Source organism: Epinephelus fuscoguttatus, linkage group LG4 (assembly GCF_011397635.1).
Source record: "Epinephelus fuscoguttatus linkage group LG4, E.fuscoguttatus.final_Chr_v1".
In the NCBI taxonomy this organism is placed as follows: Eukaryota; Metazoa; Chordata; class Actinopteri; order Perciformes; family Serranidae; genus Epinephelus; species Epinephelus fuscoguttatus.
Genome location: NC_064755.1, coordinates 3937464 through 3958608, shown reverse-complemented (window position 1 = coordinate 3958608; position 21145 = coordinate 3937464). Strand labels below are relative to the sequence as shown.

Sequence of the window (21145 nt, the reverse complement as noted above, 5' to 3'; positions counted from 1 at the left end):
AGTTACTGGCAGCTGGGTCAGAGAGGGGACATGACACTCGGTACACTGGAGAGCTGCTGGATAACTGGGGCACTATTGGAGGATTAGTGTTATTGATGAATGAAGAGTTGTGAGTCTTCTTTCATAGGTCAGACATGATGACTGACATTCACTGTTAGGGTGAGTGACATCAGTTTTTAAGGACTATTGCAGGATGGAAACCAAACTGCCTCCACATATTTGTCAGCCGTGTTAAAGCAGCTGTGCGGAACTTTTCGTTTTCGTTGATTATAGTGCCCCTTTGGTCGAAGCGGTATGACACCCACAGCCTGGTGTCGTAAAATTCTGACTGCAGCCGGCAATTACCGCATGCATTTGTTTTGGAGAGCGAGAGGATTAACTAACGTCAGGTCAGTCCAAGTAATTAGTGGAAACAGCAAAATTACTCGGTAAATTCTCCTGTCGTGTTTCTGTTCTGATCTAATCTAATCTGTTGTGTATTTTGAGCTACTAAGGCTACTGTAGTAGTGTGAGCCTCAAATTATTCTGGGTAATGTAGTAACCGTTGTTGTGCTACTGGAAACAATGAGAAGCAGCCGTGTACGTTCGGTGTAAGGAGGAATAAACAGTTAACAAGTCATCTGCTGAGTCCGCATTATTATGTGAAAAGAATACTCCGACGATTTGGGAGTTATGCCCTTTCTCTATCATTTTCATATTGAGACAACATGATGGATATCTTGGCGCTTGTAGGGGGTCAGTACATCTTGCGCGGAGACACCGGTGAGCAACAGCTGCAGCTGGCTCTGGGACAGGTACGCTAGGTCACTCGGTAAAAGCAAACAAAGGGATGATACGGATGATATTACTCACCCGACTGAAAGCTGTCCATCAGCTCCCGCAGGCCTGGAATGTTTTTTCCAGTTCATCTTAGGAACATGAAAAAAAGTTTCAATCACGCCAGATTTAGTGATTGCTGCAAAGTTTTCACTCCTTGTGATGCACTCTCTACGGCGCTTTTCCTCCTGATGATATATCTCCCCAACGATGGTAGCACCGAGTCCCATTCTGTGCAGCAAAATGGGAGCGGAGGATTCAGCCTCTCTTCTCGCCTGCTCAGCAGCCAACACACATGGGAGTTCCTCATCTGTGTACTCCGGCTCAAACAGGTATGGCTCTGGGTCTGTGTCCTCTACAAGAAACTCTTCAAAATCACGTTCAAAGTCATCCATTGCAGCTACTATAGTCTGGAGATATCACTAGGCTAAATAAATAGCTGAGTTTTGTTTACAAGCTACATCTGTGCCTGCTCACCGGTGTATCTCCCCGTGGATCACAGCGCAGGACGTACTGACCCCCTGTAAGCGCCATGCTAACCGCTGAGACCCAGCCACTGGATGTACAGACACAAAAAAGATATCGATCATGTTGTCTCAATATGAAAATGATAGAGAAAGGGCATACCTCCCAAATCGTCGGAGTATTCTTTTATGTGAAGATACACAGTGAAGACATAACATAATCCTAACACAGCAAAGCTGTTACCTGCAGCCTTCGCTTGCAAAGCTAACTCTACTAACGTCAGTCCAAGTAATTAGTGGAAACATGCTAACGTTACACACAAATTAGTAGTAAAGTAAGACCTGTTCATAAATGTTCTGGTGTAGCTCTGAATTTCTTATAAACTGAGGACAACTGCCTGCTGTATATTTGTGTTCATGGTCACAGTCACAGATAATTTTAGATGGTGCTCTTTCTTTATCCGCTATGACATCAAAAGTACAACCAAGTCCTCATAGATACATCTCTGGTAAAACTGTTAGGTGTTATGTGTTCAGCAATGCCCGTTGCGTACTGCTTACTCGAAGAACACTGTAAACACGGCTCCTTCTTCTGTGGTTTAATCGCTGCAGGCTGCTGCGGGCGAGCAGAATAACTTCCGCCACGGGTGCCGTATTCTGGTTTGCTGACTTCGCTGTGTGTCCGACCCGAGTGAGGCTACGCTAAATAGCCATATAGAGAAAGACTTTTTTTGTCGCTGTTGGGTTCAAATAAATATGCGGATCTTCAAGGGGGGGTGATACGGACTAGGGACAGTTTTATAAATGGTAAAAAGTTCCACACAGGTGCTTTAAGGAATATGACATAATACAGAGCAGTGCCAGCTCGTGGAATAGGCAGTATAGGCAAATGCTAAAGGTATCGGCTGGGGGCGCCACAAATGGGGAGAGAACTTCTTTTTTTAATCTTGTACTATTTTTTATTTATACTTTTACTATTATTATTTTGAAATATTACATAGGCCTCAACAACCTAACTATATAACATAGCCTACAAAGTAATAGAGAGGCCTTTTTCCGTGTTCCTGCTGCCCCCCTCCCCAGCTTCTTACACTTTACCTGCTCTCTGTGGGAGATAAGTGAGTTATCCGACATCACATGAACCCCCAAACATGCCGTAAAAATATGTTCCTGAGGACATTTAAGAAATAGGCAATGCAGTAACAAAGTCTTGATTCATATTTGAAGAGCGCTGTCTAGATTGACAGTTTAAACACAGTTTAAGAGCAGTGACTGACATGACTGAAAGCCATGTTAGAGACTTCTTGGCACTAATTGGTTGTTTTCATGATTCTTGCAAATGCCATTAGGGACACTATGAGGAGGCGACCATGTTTTTTTCTCCCCCACAGATTATCTGCCTCATGGACTACTGTCAGGATATAGTGATAGTTATTAAAAATAATAACTTTTTGTCATATTAATCTATAACTTGAAAAGATAAAACACTCAGGATTTAATTCTGTAGGCTATTTAGCGCAAATATAGAAATAAAATCCAAAATTGCGCTCTATAGCAAAAAAAAAATGAAGTGACTGCGGTGGCCAGAGAGAGCTGGATTCATGGAGATACCACAGCTGTAGCCTCTCCTGTCCTTTCAACACAGTGCTGGCCCGTAGCAAAGGCAGTGTAGGCAAATGCTAAGGGCATCCATAGGGGGCGCCCCAAATACTGGAGGAAATAATCAAAAAAGTTTACCTTTTACTATTTTTTTTACTATTACCACTATGATTTTGAAATATTATACAAGGTCACAACAACACAACTACATAGTAAAGCCTACTAAATAATAGAGAGGCCTTTGTTTCTGGGTTCCTGCCGCCCACCGGCCTCCCTCCCAGCTCCTTACACTTTACCTGCTCTGTCGGAAATGAGCGACGTCACGTGAACCCTGAAACACGCTGTATCGTTAACATGTCAAAACGACAAAAACTCTCTGGTGCCCACTCAACTACCACTACACTACTGAGAGTAGTGGATGTGGAGAGAAAGAACATGAAATCAGAAGGAGAAGAGCTGCTTATTGTTTCCTCTGAGCAGCCGTGTGGCTGCAACCAACAGCTCTCGGAGGTTGCATCAATTTACATTGTGAAGCGTTCAAGCTCTACTCAGTAAAAAAATATATTGGGCGAAGGTAAATTCTAACATGTTCATGATGTGTTCTAATCTTGTAAAATGTTGCTTTTGGTGAGGAAATTCCAACCCAGCTTCTGTGTTTTCCTAGCACAAATAGGAATAAATTACAATTCATACCAATGACTGGTTCATGCTGTGTGCAGCTGACACCGAAGGTCAAACACTTTGCTCCTGCTGTCTATAAACTCATTGAGACAAAAAAAGAATGGTGCCATCTCTGAGCTGGTTCCCCTCCCTTTGCTCTGTTCATAACATTGTTAACAAACGACAGATTGATTCATGTTTCCTTCTTTTTGTCAGTTGGTCTCACTGACAGTTACAATGGAAACACAGCTGTTAGGTGTGGGCAGAGAGGCGAGCCTTCAGGTGTAAAATGACTTCAGTGCAACTGACTCACTCACATTTGACCTTTGTAGCTGCAAACTTTAGTGTGTGGTCTTTCTCTGACACTACACATATGATATAGTATGAATTATTTACATATGTATTCTGCAACTGGTGAACAGTTACCCCCTCACAGTCTAACTGTTGTGTGTCAAAAAACAACACCTACTGTATTTATAAACTATAACCATAAACTACAAATCAAACATTACGCTTATATTAAGCATAGCCCTAAAATTACTTAAGGGGGGCCCCAAATTATTGTTAGATGACATTTGATTTGAGTTTGTTCACAACATAATGATAGGCTAACTGTTACCCATGAATCCTTGTGCAATCTTGTTAGCTAGCTAATGCTAAATCACTGTGTGGTGCTTATCCTTAACAGTGAGGCAAACTGCTTAAGTTAGCCAACAGTTATGTACTATTGAAACGTACTGGCCAGGCAGCTGTATTACTATTCCAAGTGTACCGACATTCCTGTGAAGCACATTGGATGTTTTTGTAACTTTTTGAGCAAGCTGCTGCAACACACCATCCACCAAAGAAACAACATGATGTATTAATATATGAAACCACAAATTATTATTTTAATAGCATAGTAATGTAATTTCCCCTCAAAAAGGGTATGTTTATACATGGCACTTCAGGTTACCGTACACATTATTGTAGGCCCTGTTATTATGTCACTCAATTTTATACAATATACATAGTAGGGAGTCCCTGCTCTATCTCTCTTTAGCTAAGCCCTTTTGCCTGAAAAGATGTTGAAGCCCCCTGTCCTCACTGATACTGGAATATTAAATATAACAGAATACATAAATGAGCATAAAGTTGGATTAACACCTACCGGAAACAGTCAGTCAGAACAAAAACTGAACATTATAACTGTTGCTTAGGAATAATTTATTACAGGGATAAATCTGCATCATGGCAAACCCAAATAGACAGAGAACTGAGTGTGTGTGATGTGTTGTATATGAAGTAAAACAAGCAAAAACACTGGTGTGGTCCATTAAAATCCACTGGTTATCAGCACTGAAGGTCAGGTGCTGTACTGATCTGTTTAGTTAAGATGAGAGCACTGATGTTGCTGTGAAGTTGGCTCATCTTACCTCGTATGTTCTGAGAGATGTAGTCCATACCAGAGACTTCAATAAAACAACGGTGTCAGTAAAAAAATTTACAAAAAGTCGAGCTCTAATCATCTACTGCTCCTCCAGTGTCCCACTTCCAACAAGTGAACTATCCTGACTGAAAAGCGGTCAGGCTAAGTGTTTTACACCATATCATCTCTAGGAAAGCAACAAATAATGGAGAGACATGATGTAGTTAACAATCCATTTGTCAAGACTTAAAAAAGATCAATCCTCTCTCAATAAAACAATTGGTATAAATCTGTAATCATCTGCTGCTGGCTGAAGAGTAGAGACTAAAAGAGGAAGGTGTTGGTTCGTGGCAGCAGAAATCAGAAAATGCAGAGTGAACACACACACACACTCACACACACACACACACACACACACACACACACACACACACACACACACACAGAGTTTTCTTTCTCATAGATGCACAGTTGCATATAACCCACTTTCTCTTCCACCTATGCATGCGTGCATGCACACATCACCTTTTCTTGCTTATTGTGCACACATTTTTGGCTCATGAACACACACACACACACACACACACACACACACACACACACACACACACACACACACACACACACATCCTGTTCCATATCTTGAGTCACTATTGAAGTGAACGTAGACACAACTGAGCTGTCAGAAACCTCTAACCTCCCACACAGAGAGACACAGCACAGTCAAGAAAAGTTTCACAAAGTCAAGCCTCAGACTGTTTATGAGATTTCATTTACGAAGGAAAACACGCAGGAAAGCGCAAATACAAAAGAGCAATCACAAATCAAATAAGACCAACAGGTGGTGTTTAATTTGCGGAGCGATAAGTGCTGTGGTCCGTGCACAGCCAGTGCAAGGCTGTTTAAATCACTTACAGCCACCAGGGGGCACCAAAACACGCATTATAGTAAAAACATCTTGTCGTACAGGTTAGGTGTTTTGATCAAGTAAAAGTATCAACATAAATCGCCCATTACAGGTTTAAGTACTAGAGTCCTCCATCCTTTGAGATGTATGGAAGTATGAAAACATTTGTGCGCTCAATAGATACATAAAAGGCCACTCTAAGATGTGCAGTTTGATCACACAACACAGTGCCACAGATGTCTCTAGTTTTGAGGGAGTGTGCCACTGGCATGCTGAACGCAGGAATGTCCACCAGAGAGGGATTGGGTTTGCAATCCAATCCATCAGCTGTCCAGGTGGCTGGTCACAGACAAACTTACAGGTGAAGACGCTAGATGTGGAGGTCCTGAGCTGGCGTGAGTACATGTAGTCTGCAGTTGTGAGGCCGGTTGGATGTACTGCCAAATGAAGAGGAAGGAAAAGAGACCTTCTACACCTAGTTAGATGAGACACTGTTGAGAATCCCCGGGGACGACAAGATTATTCTGCAACCCTGCAGCAACTTTACGTACAAATATAATTTCATACATCTCGTCCACTTTCACAGAAAGGCACAGTTCATCTCAAACGAGCCTTATGTTTAGCAATGACAGGAGGCAAAAAAGGAAAAAGAAAATTTGCACAAGGGCTATATACAGGCCCCAGTTTACAGTATGATACAGTACCTAGAGCTAATCAGAACAACTTAAATATCATATGACAATAGGTATTAGGTATAAACCATCAGAACATCATGCCACTGGACTGGTGTAAGAGTGGTGCCTTGTGAGCAAGACAATGGCACAGAGGTATAAAGCCTACATGTGTTCAATAAATAAATGAATACAATTAAAAAAGATAAATTAATAAATAATACAATATGGAATAAATAATTGTGATAAACTTCATTTATAGAGCCTGTGTTATGTAAAACCAGAAATTACAAAGTGCCATAAGGAAAGAAAGAAAAATACATTTAAAAAAATACACACATAAAAGGAGAATCGTGGTTGATTTATTTATTTATTTATTTATTTATTTATTTATTTATGTACAAGCATAGAAAATAACAAGCAGTCTCAGCATGCCCGAGCAACAACTAAACTGTTTCTGATATATTATATTATATTATAATTTAAATGTTTAAAAACATGACAATAGACTAAGATTATTCTTTGAAAAGACTTGAACTTTCCCAGTAGTCCCTGAAGGCAGCAGTAACTGGAAACGTAGTTTTCCATATTCTATTGCTTTCTTTGTAGTTTCTTTGGAAATTACTCTGAAAGGAGGATTAAAAAGCGGCGAGAAACAATATAAAGCAAGAGGAATTTGCAGGAAAAAGACAACGGCACCACTATGGCAGACATAATCATATCTGGGGACAAAGAAAAGTCGATGTATTTGACACAAATCAAATATCTGGAGGAGCAGCTGGAGAGGTAAGACTGATTTAACGGTAACCTTTAGCTGAGGTTAGCTAACGTTAATGTTAACTGCAGACCTGCTTCTCTTCTGGGGGGAATTAAGTCCCCAGTAGTTTATTTAAACACGAAGTGATGTGTTAATGTAGATATATGTAATAGTTTTATATTTTAAACTTAGAATATATAACCTATAATTAATTAAACAAAGCAGTAACGTTAGTCCATCAACGTTGCTAGCTACGTTAGCATTAGCACCAGTTTGTGACACATAATATGTTAACTTACTGAGATTGACGAATTTAGACATCAATTTCACTACCGCCATGTTGTTACAATATTTCATGAGAACATATTTAGTTAAACGTGCTTAGCTGACTGGAACAAAGCTATGACCTCGGGTAAGTTATTATTGAGAGTTATTATTATTGAAGTCTTAGATCATAACTAACTGTTAATAAGTTACATCTGAATTAAAGTGCGAAAGTAAATATAATAAAATACGTTCTTATAATTGATACATTAAAAATACTATATAATAAATATAATATAGCAAGCTATATTAGTATCCAGAATTAATAAAAAGTGAAGGGTAAACAGTGATGGGCAAATTACTCTGAAAATGCAATAAATTACATACAGTGTCCTCCAAAAGTATTGGAACAGTGAGGCCAATTCCTTTATTTTTGTTGTAGACTTAAAATATTTGGGTTTGACATCAAAAGATGAATATGGGACAAGAGATCAACATTTCAGCTTTTATTTCCAGGTATTTACATCTGGATCTGATACACAACTTAGAAGATAGCACCTTTTGTTTGAACCCACCCATTTTTCATGAGAGCAAAAGTATTGGAACATGTCACTGACAGGTGTGTTTTGTTGCCCAGGTGTCTCCCAATTACACTAATTATTCAAACAATAAATAGCACTGAATGTCTGAGCTCAGTTTCAGATTGGGTACGATAAATTTTGCCTGTGCAGACTGCATTTAGAGGTGGAACCAACATGAAAACCAGAGAGCTGTCTGTGGGTGAAAAAGAAGCAATTGTGAATCTGAGAGAAGATGGACAATCAATCAGAGCCATTGCACAAACATTGGCCATAGCCAGTACAACCATTTGGAATGTCCTGAAGAAGAAAGAAACCACTGGTGTACTAAGCAACAGACGTCGAACAGGTAGACCAAGGAAAACATCAGCAGTTGATGACAGAAACATTGTGAGAGCTGTAAAGAAAGACCTAAAACAACTGTTAGTGACATCAGCAACAACCTCCAGAGGGCAGGAGTGAAGGTATCACAATCTACTGTTCGCAGAAGACTTCATGAACAAAAGTACAGAGGCTACACCAGAAGATGCAAACCACTCATTAGCAAGAAGAATATGAAGGCCAGGCTGGAATTTGCCAAAAGGTACAGAGATGAGCCTCAAAAATTCTGGGACATAGTTTTATGGACTGATGAGACAAAGATTAACTTTTTCCAAAGTGACGGAAAGGCGAAAGTTTGGAGAAAGAAAAGATCTGCTCATGATCCCAAACATACAAGCTCATCTGTGAAACACGGTGGAGGTAATGTCATGGCTTGGGCTTGCATGGCTTCTTCTGGGACGGGCTCTTTCATCTTCATTGATGATGTAACACATGATGGCAGCAGCAAAATGAACTCAGAAGTCTACAGAAACATTTTGTGTGCTAACTTAAAGAAAGATGCAACCAAACTGTGGGAGATCCTTCATCATGCAGCAAGATAACGACCCAAAACACACTGCCAAAACAACAAAGGAGTTCATCAGGGGCAAGAAGTGGAAGGTTTTAGACTGGCCAAGTCAGTCTCCAGACTTAAACCCAATAGATCATGCATTTTACCTGCTGAAGAGGAGACTGAAGGGAGTAACTCCCCAAAACAAACAGCGACTGAAAGAGGCTGCGGTGAAAGCCTGGAAAAGCATCACAAAAGAAGAATGTGATCTTTGGTGATGTCAGTGGGTCACAGGCTTGATGCAGTTATTGAAAGCAAAGGATTTGTAACTAAATATTAAGTCTCATTCACTTAAATCTATTTTAAGTTTATATGTTCCAATACTTTTGCTCACCTAAAAATTTTGTGTTCCATTACAAATAATGCTATCTTCTAAGTTGTGTATCAGATCCAGATGTAAATACCTGGAAATAAAAGCTGAAATGTTGATCTCTTGTCTCATATTCATCTTTTGATATCAAACCCAAATGTTTTCAGTCTACAACAAAAGTAAACGAATTGGACTCACTGTTCCAATACTTTTGGAAGGCACTGTATCACTAGTTGAAAGTAATAAGTTACTTAACAGTATTATTCTGTGTAGACTAGTAAGTCACTTATTACACTACTCTCGCATTAGTTTGATCAAAATGAGCTCAGAAGAACTAATGTTGATTTTAAATGGATGAGGGTCATGTTCTTTCACAGCAGGTAATCAAAGCACAGTAGCTTCAGTTTATTTCAGTTGATTTCAAATCCAGTGCTGCGCAGGTCTGACCCATTCATGCATGCATTCACACACAGTGGTTACCACTTTGTATTAAAATCCCCTGCTTATAGAACCATTAAATATGCTACCCCTTTTAAAATAAATGAATAGCCTTTGACAACAGGTGGGTCAGGCAGAGGACCAAAGTATATAGTATAGTATATATAGATAAATATTTGTGGGCTTATGATATGAAACACAATAAACAAATGTTGAGCTTAGCACAACAAACAGAATGGGATGCAATTAAATAACTATGACAAGTGTAAATTGAAACACCAGTGGTGAAAGACCCACCTGCCAGTTCCTGGTGTGCTGGTCAGCTACAGCAGCACTGGAGAGAGAGATATAGCCTACATAACAATGGGACAGTGTGCCAGTGTTGCTCTGCAGCTGTAGGGGATATGAATGAAAACACATCGAACATATACTAACATCACCCAGATGTGCTGATCACCAGGACGAGTTAAAAACGAATCGGAGGCCAACTCCTTATTACCCTGCTCTCGGGCAGCCTTAGGACGCAGAAGCAGAGCGTAATGCGCTATAATAGTTGTAGGTGTGTTAATGGAAACATACTGAACATAATAATAGTATGGCATGACCCAGATGTGCTGATCACTGGCACACTTCTGTAATGTAGTGTATAATGACATGACAACAGAAAACAACTTTCAGGGGATATTTTTTCCGTTGGCACACTGGCAGAAGTGGAGTGGTTTGGATCAGTGTGGATGAATGGAAAATGAAAACAATAAACTGTTTACTTCAGATGATAACACATTATGTGACACTGTAAATGTAATGATATAATCTGTAATCCTGTTGTTGTACTTTGTTTCAGCTAAAACTTAATATATTACTGTAACACATCTGGAGGTAACACATTACTTTTGTAATGTGTTACCTCCAGAACTGCATGTTAAGAGTTGGTCATTTGCAGATGTCTTTGATAAATTGTTATGTCTGTCAAATGTTGAAAAATGCCGATCATAACTCCGTAGAATCTGAGGGAAAATATTTATATTCTTATTGATATTGTGTGTTTTAATAAACCATCAGTGCAAGATATCCAAAGATATTCAATTTACCATCAGTCATGACAAAGAAAAGCAGCAAATACTCTCAATTTAGAAGCAAGAACTTCCAAATATTTGCTTAAAAAATGACTGAAATTCTTGAACATTCACTATTTCAGCATTTACCTTAGCAAAGCATGGTCTCGTACTTTTACGTCTGTTGTTTTTTCATGTATTTAAGAGCAGTGCTACAATGTTGATATTCATTTAACTGACCTCGGGTTACAAAAAAAATGTATGGTGCTTGGTTTATCAGTCCTAAAGTCTATATTATCTATATTTATTGGTTCCTCATTTAAATTTTGCTGATCTTGTGTTACAAAATAAAGCATTTTGTGGATTTTTTTACGGGCCCTCTCTGGCTGCTGGTTCCTAGAGTTATCACTATATTTCAACTCACTATTGATGTAATGTTAGGACAAGCCTGAGTAACAATTTCAACATGATAAGAACTCTGATGCTCTCAGTTATGTAAGTTATCATTTTAATCCAAACAACAACAATCTCAGTGTAGTCTTAAATATAATAACGCATCTTAATCCTGCAGATGTCAGCTTGAATCTGACGAGTTTGAGAAAAAGAACAAGGACCTTGCCTCTCAGTACTGTGTGCTGCAGAAGGACAAGGCAGACACCACTGAGTACCTGAAACGCTCAGTGGCTGCAAAAGAGGGGACGGTGGATGAGTTGACAGAGCAGATAAAGAGTCAGCAGCAGGCTGCTGAACAGGACAGAGACTCCCTGAAGCTGCAGCACAGCCGGCAGATGAAGGAGCTGCAGGACCAGATTGATGAGCAGAACTCAGGGATTAGGATGCAGGGTGAGACAGTAAAAATGTTTGTCACACAGCAGCTTCAGTTGTTTCATCTTCCACCCTCTTGGGGTTGCTGCAGCTTCCTATTATTTTCATTAGGGATAGACCGATATGAATTTTTTAGGGCCGATGCGGATACCGATTTTTTTCCATCACCCTTAGCCGATGACCGATTATGGACTGCTGATTTTCTTGAGCCGATATTTGGGGCCGATACTGCTTTTGCTCCCTCAATTTACATCAAAAAAATGACACAATGATAACAAATATTACAGGTCTCAAGTTTAAAATAAAAAACATTTATTGAACAGTAAAAAATACTAAATCAAGATGGAAAGTTGAGGTTGAACAGGTAGAATATTAGTATTATTATTATTATTATTATACATTCAAATAAAAAAGAGTTCAGTGCTCTTAAATCTTCCAGTAATGTCTTTATAAAATAAACAAATATTTAAGCTGAAGCATAAATAAAACAACAACTACTGTACACAGTAGGATTCAACAGCTTTGTTCAACTTAACCACATACTTTCAAATGAAAAAAATGCCAGGGAAAAATAAATCCGCGAACCCACGCGCGTATCGGCCGATGCCGATACAAGTAAAAAACTCAAATATCGGCCCGATATATCGGCCGGCCGATGTATCGGTCTATCCTTAATTTTCATTATTGAATAATCACTTTATTATTTTTCAAATAGGTATTTTGACACCAAACACAGTTTGGTCTCCTGTATGGTTGATCTTGGGATTAAGGCAATGATTCCATTAATAAACAACTTTTTAGGTTGCAGTTTTGCTAGCTTATTGTGCTTAAGTGATCAGCCAACCCAACACGAGCCAATGAGAACACGCATCAGGCATACAACAGTTTTTAGGGACTCCACCTAGTTTACACTCCTTTCTTCCCCTCAGCTGCAAAATTTGCAGAGCTTCAGAAGAAGAAGAAGCTGCTGACGAAGATGGTGTCCAACATAGAGCCTCTGAAGAAAAAGCTGGTCAGTCAGAGGGAAGAGCATGAAGCTGCCATCTACAGAGTGATGAAAGAAGCAGAGTCGGACATGACAAAGTAAAGTCTAGGACAGAGTTAAACTGACAGTTAAGCATTACATCTGCAGGGAAATTTTTCATGCTGATCTTTTGTTTGATTCTTGCTTCAAAATGTTCATCAGTAAATGTTTACACTGTCCTCCAACAACAGTGTGATTGAAAAGGAACAAATCAGAGTGGACGCGTGCATTGAGAGGAAGGCCTCAGAGGTTCTTCACAAGGAGAGAGCTGTTCACATTGAGCGACTGCAACAGCTCCCGTTCTTGCTGGATGAAATCTTGACCCTGACGAAGGAGAAAGATGTTCTGCAAGACAAACAGAGGGATCTTATGTCTGAGAGGGACATTCTAAATGACGAGTCCGACAAGATTACCCAAGAGAGCCTCACCTGCAAGAAGGTAGGAGGACAACCACTGACTGTATCTGCAGTGAAGTGATACAGTTCTGACTCAGGTGGCACCCGGACTTGATCCAGACACCTTTTGATCTTAAGTCGAATGCTCTACCCCTGCGTAGTGGGGTATATTCTAATAGGGTTGGGGTGCGACAATAGCATGTGCAGCCTTTCGGTTGTGGCCGCTATTTGGCAAAAGTCAGCTTCAAAGTAGTAGACCATTGTGGTGCCGGTAGGTAATAAATTGCCAGCTCTGTCTGTCCACAACAAGGATATTTCAGACCGGTGGGGACACTGACATGGAGAGCCTGTTAAGTAGGGGTGGGAATTGTCAGAGGACCCATGATACTATATTATCACAATACTTAGGTCATCATGATACGATACTGTTGGGATATATAAGGAAAACTTTGTCAACATCAGTTTTAGAATAGAATAGAAAGAACTTTATTCATCCCTGAAGGGAAATTCAACTGTTCAGCAGCTCATAAAAAAACAACAACCACACTTCCCCTCGTCAACAATAATACAGTGGTATTAAAATAGACATGAGATAAAATAAGTTAAAAGAAGTACACAAATAGAAATTAGATTAAAATAAAATTGCTCATTCCACAATACTACTACTACTACTACTACTACTAATAATAATAATACATTTTATTTATACAGCGCTTTTACAGCTCTCAAAGATGCTTTACATTTAAAACCAAAGAAAAGAAGTACAAACATGTAAGTGCAAAGAGATAAACAGAAGACAAGGACAATATAAAACAACAAGGTGCAAAAGCATAGAAATCCAATCCAGTCCAGTTGTGACTAATGTGATGTGTGTGAGTGTGTGTGTCTGGATTCAGGAGGTGTTAATTAAGCAATATCACATGAGAGGGAGTGATGTTGTACTGTGATATCGTCACGGCTGTGATTCAGTCGTAGGCACGAGGCCACAGGCCGAGTGCCGAAGGGGTGCTATAATCAACGAAAACGAAATGTTCCGCACAGCTGCTTTAAAAACGATAAAAATCAATAAAACATCATATCAACTAGTTTGGCATGATCTTATATTATTACTTTTTATTTTAAATAAAGGCAATGGAATACAATTGTTCTAAATATGAAATTTAATTTGGGGAATCATGAAAGTCAAGTAAACTGCATGAAGTGTCAAGTTGTGTAACCACCATTTAAGAGGTCATTTTGTTAAAGGATAACTTCGTTAAAGGAACTATTTTTCAACCTGGGCTCTATTTCCCCATGTGTATGTGTGCGTATGATTAATGGGTACCACTCGTTCTAAAATTGGTTCAGTATTGAGGCGCAAAACGAGCTAAAACGGTAACGGGGGCAAATGCATCCCGTTAAAAATAAATGTGGAGTAAAATGTGGAATGAATGTAATCCACTTTTGCAGTACAACACTGTGTTTTCTAACAAATTTTACATAATTTGTCACGTTATTTAGAAAAAAGGGTTGCTTTTAGGATATGTCCTGCTCAATATTGCCAAAATGCATTAATATTTAAATATAGTATTCCAAAAATATCTTATTTCAATTTAATGCTTTAAATAATTTTTTATAAGTACACTTAAATCTCTTCTGTATGTGGACAAAATATTTAATATTTATCATTCTTTCGTGGTTACACCATTTGACATTTTCAGGAGCATTCAGTCTTTCAGTCTTACTTTTGACAAAAAATGGTGCAAATGTCATTTCAAATGACATAAAACCAACAAAAATACAGAATGCACATTTTAACAAATCTGATGCATGCTTTTAAAACTATTTTTGAAGATATTTTTGAATTGCTCATCTTGCCAATCCTTATTTGTCACTGACCCATTTGTAAAAATTAATAATGGATATAATAAAAGATTGATACTTGGTGTCCGTGTATTAATACAACATCGCCATGAGAAAGATCATGATATTGATTTTTTACCTCCACCCCGACATTTTAGACTTGATATTATCATGTCACAAGTGAACAGCACTAGATACAAGTCTTAATGACCACTAATACGCATTGGTATCTGATCACTCAAACCACTTATGGAGGTGGTCCAGGACGCATTTGACCACATATCTTTTGTAGTGTAAACTCTGATGTGTCCTGATGCGTCCCAGACAAGGACTGTGTCATCGGTGTTGGACGTGGTGGTTGTTTGGGTGACAGTGCCGTAAAAGCTCTATAACTCACCCATTTTATGTCGGGTTGGATGAAGTGTTGCATGACCATCGCTCGTTTTGCCCTATGAAAGGAGAGGTGTTGGATTCTGCTGCCACGAGATCTCCAGCTGTTATGACACAACTATCTAGCAAGAATGCTACAGAGCAGCCAGCAAATGTGTGGGCATGATAACTGTGCACGGGGCAGTAATGAAATCTGATCACAAGTGGTCAGCTGGAGACACATGAAAGGCATGCTTATACCTAAAGTTAGCAATAGAACTTCCTTAACCTTGTCCTACTTTGCCAGAATCATTCAACATCTTCTCTTCTTCAGGAGATGAAACAGCAAGAGAAGATATTCCAGCAGCTCAGGGGGGAGCTAAAGAACCTCACCACTGCCTATGAGAGGATACGGGCTGAAGAAGACGCTATCAAGTATAAGTTTACTTTCTCTCTACTGGGCGTACTGATGGTTCAGATTCACATTTACTGTCATAAGATGCATTTTTAAGAACAATTATATTCCTCATGATTCAATTTCAAACACCCTTTTCCATGCTAATTGTTAATCAACTTCATGATCTCCATAAGGGGTGTGCCATATCATCTCATTCACGATAATATCGGTATGATTTTTAATATCATATGAAAAATTAATATCCTGATACTCACAATATTTTGGCTTGTTGACATATTGACATCATACTGTTACCCATGGCAACAACAAGCATGGCTAAAAGCGAAATTATTACGGACTTTGCCGTGGTTGCAAAAAGAGGAGAAGGTCCAATAGTGTGGCACAAACTGTGGCATCGTTAGGCCTGGGCATCCTGAATGTTTTATGAACAGCCCCGGACCTCTAAGACTCTTTCAGGGAGATGCCCTCCCTGCAGAGGGAACTTGTTCAGTGGCTCCGCCGGCAGGAGCACAGCGTCTCTCCCTCTCCTTTCTCACCATACGTCAAGTGATTTATTAAATTAAACCTTTGGTAATGTAAACTTACAAGACCCTCGCAGCTCAACAAAAAACTACATATATAATGTGAAAATGCAATAGTAATTGTAGCATAACAACCTGTCTCGGGTTACAGGGTGTTAATTAGAGGAGAAATGGCAGAGCATAAAGAAGGAAAAGGCCTACTGATTTATATATGTATATATAGATCCCAGGGTACTTTTTTTTTTTTTTAAGATTATTTTTTGGGCTTTTTTTGTCTTTATTGTATAGGACAGAGTGAAGGGGGGTGAGAGAGAGAGAGCAAGGGGTGACATGCAGAGATGGTTGCAAGCTGGAGTCGAACCTGCGACCGCTGCAGCGAGGCATCGCCTCTGTACATGGGGCGCCAGCACTATCCACTACGCTACCAATGCCCCACTTTTTAATGTATTTGGGAGCTTTTTGATTGTGTAATTTGTGGTAGATTTTATTTAGTTGAACTATTAACATTGTATACAGAATCTGAATCTCACTCTCTCTATATATGTATATACACACACACATATATATATATATATATATATATATTACTAATTTGTCATATCATCAAGAATATCATTATCGCAAAAAGTACTGTCAAAATATGATGATATTACCCACCCCTAATCTCCATTCCTAGAAGGAAGCAGATAACAGAATACTAAAGCTGAGTCAGAGGGCATCTGGATTTGAAACAGAGCCCTCTTGATCTGCAGTCAAATGCTCTACTACTGAGCTATACCCCCACTGTCCCGCAATAACAGTGTGATTCTGTGTCTCGTGTTTTCAGATGGAGTCTGGCCTCAGTGACCAAGCAGAGCTCTCAAAAAACAGCTGAGGCAGGTCAGCTGAGGGCTGAGCTCCAGAGGGAGAGCAGGAGGATTAGGCGGCTGGAAGATGTCATGCAGGAAGCAGACATCATTCTCAGACACATCCTGATGGTAAAAGCACACAGTCCTACTACTACGCCAAAGAAAATATACCTACTGTATTTAATTTCTGCCACTATATCCCTTTAAAGTTTAGACTCTGGACCTTTAAGTGCAATACTTGAGTTAATGTGCTCAGTTCCTCTCCACCAAAGGATACATCTGTGCTATAGCAATAACTGAACAGCTGCCTCATTTTTCAGCATATATCCTAACTAGGACGGTAGGTCAGCATACTCTTAACATGCAAAAATATGCATCCATAGTTACTTACCTACAACATATTCTGACACAAAGCTTAAGTCAGAAGGATGTAAAGTATAATGTTTTTGTTTTTTGTTTTTAAAAAAAAGATATTTTTGGGGGGCATTTTGCCTTTAATCAATAGGACAGTCAAGTGTGAAAGGGGAGAGAGGGAGTGACATGCAGCAAAGGGCCACAGGCTGGAGTCGAACCCAGGCAGCTGCCATATCATGGTTTTTAACAAACAAACAGACAGATTTTTCTGCCTATAAGCCAGAGACATCTGCAGTCATGGATGACTGAAAAGAACAGCTTCACTGCTGAGATGTCACAGTTACATACAGTATTTATTCTGATTGAGAAATCTGTTCAAACAGTTGTCACGTGGTTTATTGATCCAGGAATAACCTCAAGCATTTTTACTGGCTGAACAGGTAGAACTTGAATATGACTTTATTGTCCTTCATAATGAAACACATCAAACATAAAAGCAGCACAACAATCTGTAACATATAAAACACAGATGATAACAGGTCAAAAATATAAAACACTGTATTGTAACTATATTTTTGTGGGGAGGCCTCCATCTGTGCCATTTATTTTTTTATTAAATTGTTTGTGAGTTGATGTATATGTAAATTGACTGACCTTCCATCATTTGTAATCTTACTAAACACAGAAACCATAAGATTTAAACCCTTAAATGTGCAAGCAAATAATGCATTGAAATAAACAATATTCACTTTTAGCCCTATTTGTGCTTCTAGGTTTAGACAGTCCCTAATAGTCAAAGCTCTGATGTCATCTGTCCTCTGCAGGACTCAGAGAAGTCGTCTGAGACTGAGCAGAAGTTAATGAGGCTGCTGGAGATCCTGGAGAGCACCGTCATTCAGGGAACATGATCCAGTGTCAAAGACTTTCCTGAGAAGAGCAGTGAAGGATGGAAATCGCTGACCACTGACTTCATGGTATCACGGTATTACAGAGTGATAACCAGAGGGGTTATTTTTGGATGAATAAACATTTTATTACTATAATTAAACTTGAAATTACTTTTTTAATGAACTTTTGTGTAAAAAATAATTTTGAGATTGACTGCAGTAACCCTTTTTGAAACCATTTTTTAAAATGGAAGTTTGTGAAAAAAGTCTCCCTTTCGAAAATAGCTAAAATACAGTTCAGATCCTCCATCTAGTCACATTTTTTTTCAATATCATAGATTAGCAAATGTACACAGTATGGTAACCGTCAATTTTTATGGCACAGTATATCTTAAAATGAGCATACCACTGCAACCCTAGTGTGAACACTCCTGGAAGCTGATATCTTGTCAAGACACACCCAGAACAAACTGCAGCAGTTTCCTGACAGCAGCACATTGAGCTGGATCAGAGTCCTGCTGAGGCTCGAGTGCCACCATCACCAGATTAGCTGTGAACTGGTCTTGTCAAAATATTCAAACAGCAAAATGTAATGTCTGGCTGCAGCAGGCAGCTGTTTCCAGCCAAAAAGCTCTTAAAAACCCAACTATACACAACCAGCCCAGCAGCAAATGGCAGACAAAGTGACTAACTGGTAAAGAAAGTGGAGCATTTAACAGCTTATGAGCCATAAAAAGGAGCAAAATGAAGGGTAAATATTGAAATGATATCAGTCAGGTGGCCAAAAACAGGACTCCAAATAAATGTTAAATAAATGCTCTGTAATACTGGATGTGTAGACGGCAGTGTTGTGTGTAACGCGTTACAAAATAACGCAACTACTTTTATTGGGTAAAAAGTAGTGTAACGCGTTACTACTGAAAATATGGTAACAGAATGTAGTTACTTTGTCAGTTGGGCACAACGTTACTTTTCACGGGGACAGATTTGACGGTGACACTGCCTGTCTGCCTCAGCTGCGCACTAGGCAGGAACTGTGACAGTTGCCATGTCAACAGTACAGACAGGAGCGCCAAAATCAAGACTCGTATGAGGAATATGGAAGATAAACACGCCTCCTCGGATTATTTTAACAGTTTGTCAACCGAAGACAGGTTAGCTTATTGTAATAAGCTAACAATTAGCAACGGAGTGAGGTTTCCTGACCCGTACTTAATGTCGGGTCAGTGGGTCACCGACCCAACGAAATGGCCTAAGCTACAGTGGCCGGACATTTTTTTATATCTTGTGGAGAAACCCTGCGTCTATACGCATGAAAAACTCTTGATGTGTATAATTTTGTACTTTGCGGTCATGTCCAAGATATTGAATACCGGGATTTATCTGATTCTGAACAAGACGACCAACTATATACTGACAGCGAACTGCACTTGTATGGCTGGGTAAGTGTTGTTTAATGTAACGTTAACCTCGCTAGTCAGACCTCAAACATGGGCAACATACGACCCCGGAACCTCAAAGGAAATCAAAACGACCCCCAAAACATCAATAAAATGCAGCATTGTGTTAACAGAAACAGAACAATCATAACCTGCCTACCTTCCTGGCTCTGTGTGAACGGCAGCCTGTTGCAGCAGCTCCTATTTTGTGTATTTTAAATTGCTGCTGTGACATTGAAATTTCCCCCCGAGGGGTTAATAAAGTACCTACCATACCATACCAGAAGAGAAAATGAATTAATTTATTCGTGCAGGTCTGTAGCTTACTGCAAAGTATGAGTCTATTACACAAACACAGTCTCACAGTTACACACGTAATAACAGAACAGAAAATGATTTATTCATGAATATGACGCTATTTGTTCAAAGATAGTGTCTGTGAATATTAATATTTTCCTCATTCAGTGATGCAGCAGGTCTGGCAAATAGGCTATTAGTAGTAGTAATCTGTCATGTAACAAATTCATGTAGCCTAGTTAACACAAATTAACTCTCACTCTTTAATCTTTATTTTATCACCAAAGTGGTAAATACCAGTGGGAAACATTTAGGAAATGAGATGGGGTTCTACCCAAAGTCAAGCACCATAAAAGTAACGTAAAAGTAACGAGTAACGTAAAAAGTTACTTTTCACAGAGGGTAACTAAGTAAAGTAAGGGATTACTTTTTTAAAGAAGTAACGAGTAACGAGCAAACACTACTTTTTAAAAGTAACTTCCCCAACACTGGTAGACAGGCAACTGTTCACTGAAACAGTTTGTCTTGGTGTTTCTTCGTGTAGGAAGAGAAACACAGATGTGTAATATAAACATTTAAGATAAAAAATATGAAAAAATATACTATTAAAAATATGCACAATCTGTATTAAAATGAAAGGGCTGTGCAGGAATGTGCAAAAGATCACAATATAGTAATATAAGTATAGCTGATAAAGCACACCTGTACTTATATACTAATATAAGTATAGGTGTGCTTTATCAGCTTACTGTGACAATACAGCATCTTTCTGCTGCTGCCAGGTGGACAAGAACACAATTAACCAATTAACCATGAATAAATAAAAATATGCCATAATTGTTTTCCCTGTTTTACAAAAGTAGTTGTTTTTATGTATAATCTGTTCTTTTTATGAATGCTGTTGCTGTCTGTCCCTCTAGAAACTCTGCTGCCAGAGGACACCCAGCTCTGTAGATCTGTTTGCTCCAGCTCCTCAGCGGGCTGATTCAGAGGCCTCCACCTCTGCAGAATGCTGAACCAAATCCAGTCAGCAGTAAGAAAGATGGATGTTTTTCATCCCAGCACCCC

At 39.2% G+C, this 21145-nt stretch overlaps 2 protein-coding genes and 1 non-coding gene across 5 annotated transcripts in view; 1 reads left to right on the top strand and 2 right to left on the bottom strand.

Annotated features, from left to right (window-relative positions):
- Positions 1 to 5288, bottom strand: part of carmil2 (capping protein regulator and myosin 1 linker 2) — a 108496-nt gene extending 103208 nt beyond the window's left edge. For both annotated transcript variants that reach the window (XM_049574393.1, XM_049574394.1), the window contains exon 1: positions 4955 to 5288. In XM_049574393.1, the coding sequence (XP_049430350.1) occupies positions 4955 to 4982 (28 nt within the window). In that variant the 5' untranslated portion in view covers positions 4983 to 5288. The remainder of the gene's footprint in view (positions 1 to 4954) is intronic.
- A 1807-nt stretch (positions 5289 to 7095) lies between these two features.
- On the top strand, positions 7096 to 21038 carry LOC125887557 (basal body-orientation factor 1-like). 2 transcript variants are annotated; one of them, XM_049574499.1, is made up of 8 exons: positions 7096 to 7311; positions 11430 to 11701; positions 12613 to 12766; positions 12899 to 13145; positions 15648 to 15748; positions 17079 to 17229; positions 18279 to 18428; positions 20998 to 21038. In XM_049574499.1, the coding sequence occupies exons 1-7, from the start codon at positions 7229 to 7231 to the stop codon at positions 18360 to 18362; spliced, it is 1092 nt and encodes a 363-aa protein (XP_049430456.1). In that variant the 5' UTR covers positions 7096 to 7228; the 3' UTR covers positions 18363 to 18428; positions 20998 to 21038. The 2 variants fall into 2 exon arrangements, with proteins under 2 accessions (XP_049430456.1, XP_049430455.1); XM_049574498.1 differs by having other exon boundaries at positions 18279 to 18436; positions 20998 to 21019.
- Positions 16963 to 17034, bottom strand: trnac-gca (transfer RNA cysteine (anticodon GCA)). The gene has a single exon. It is a non-coding gene; the product is annotated as a tRNA-Cys (tRNA).
- Positions 21039 to 21145: the final 107 nt, after the last annotated feature.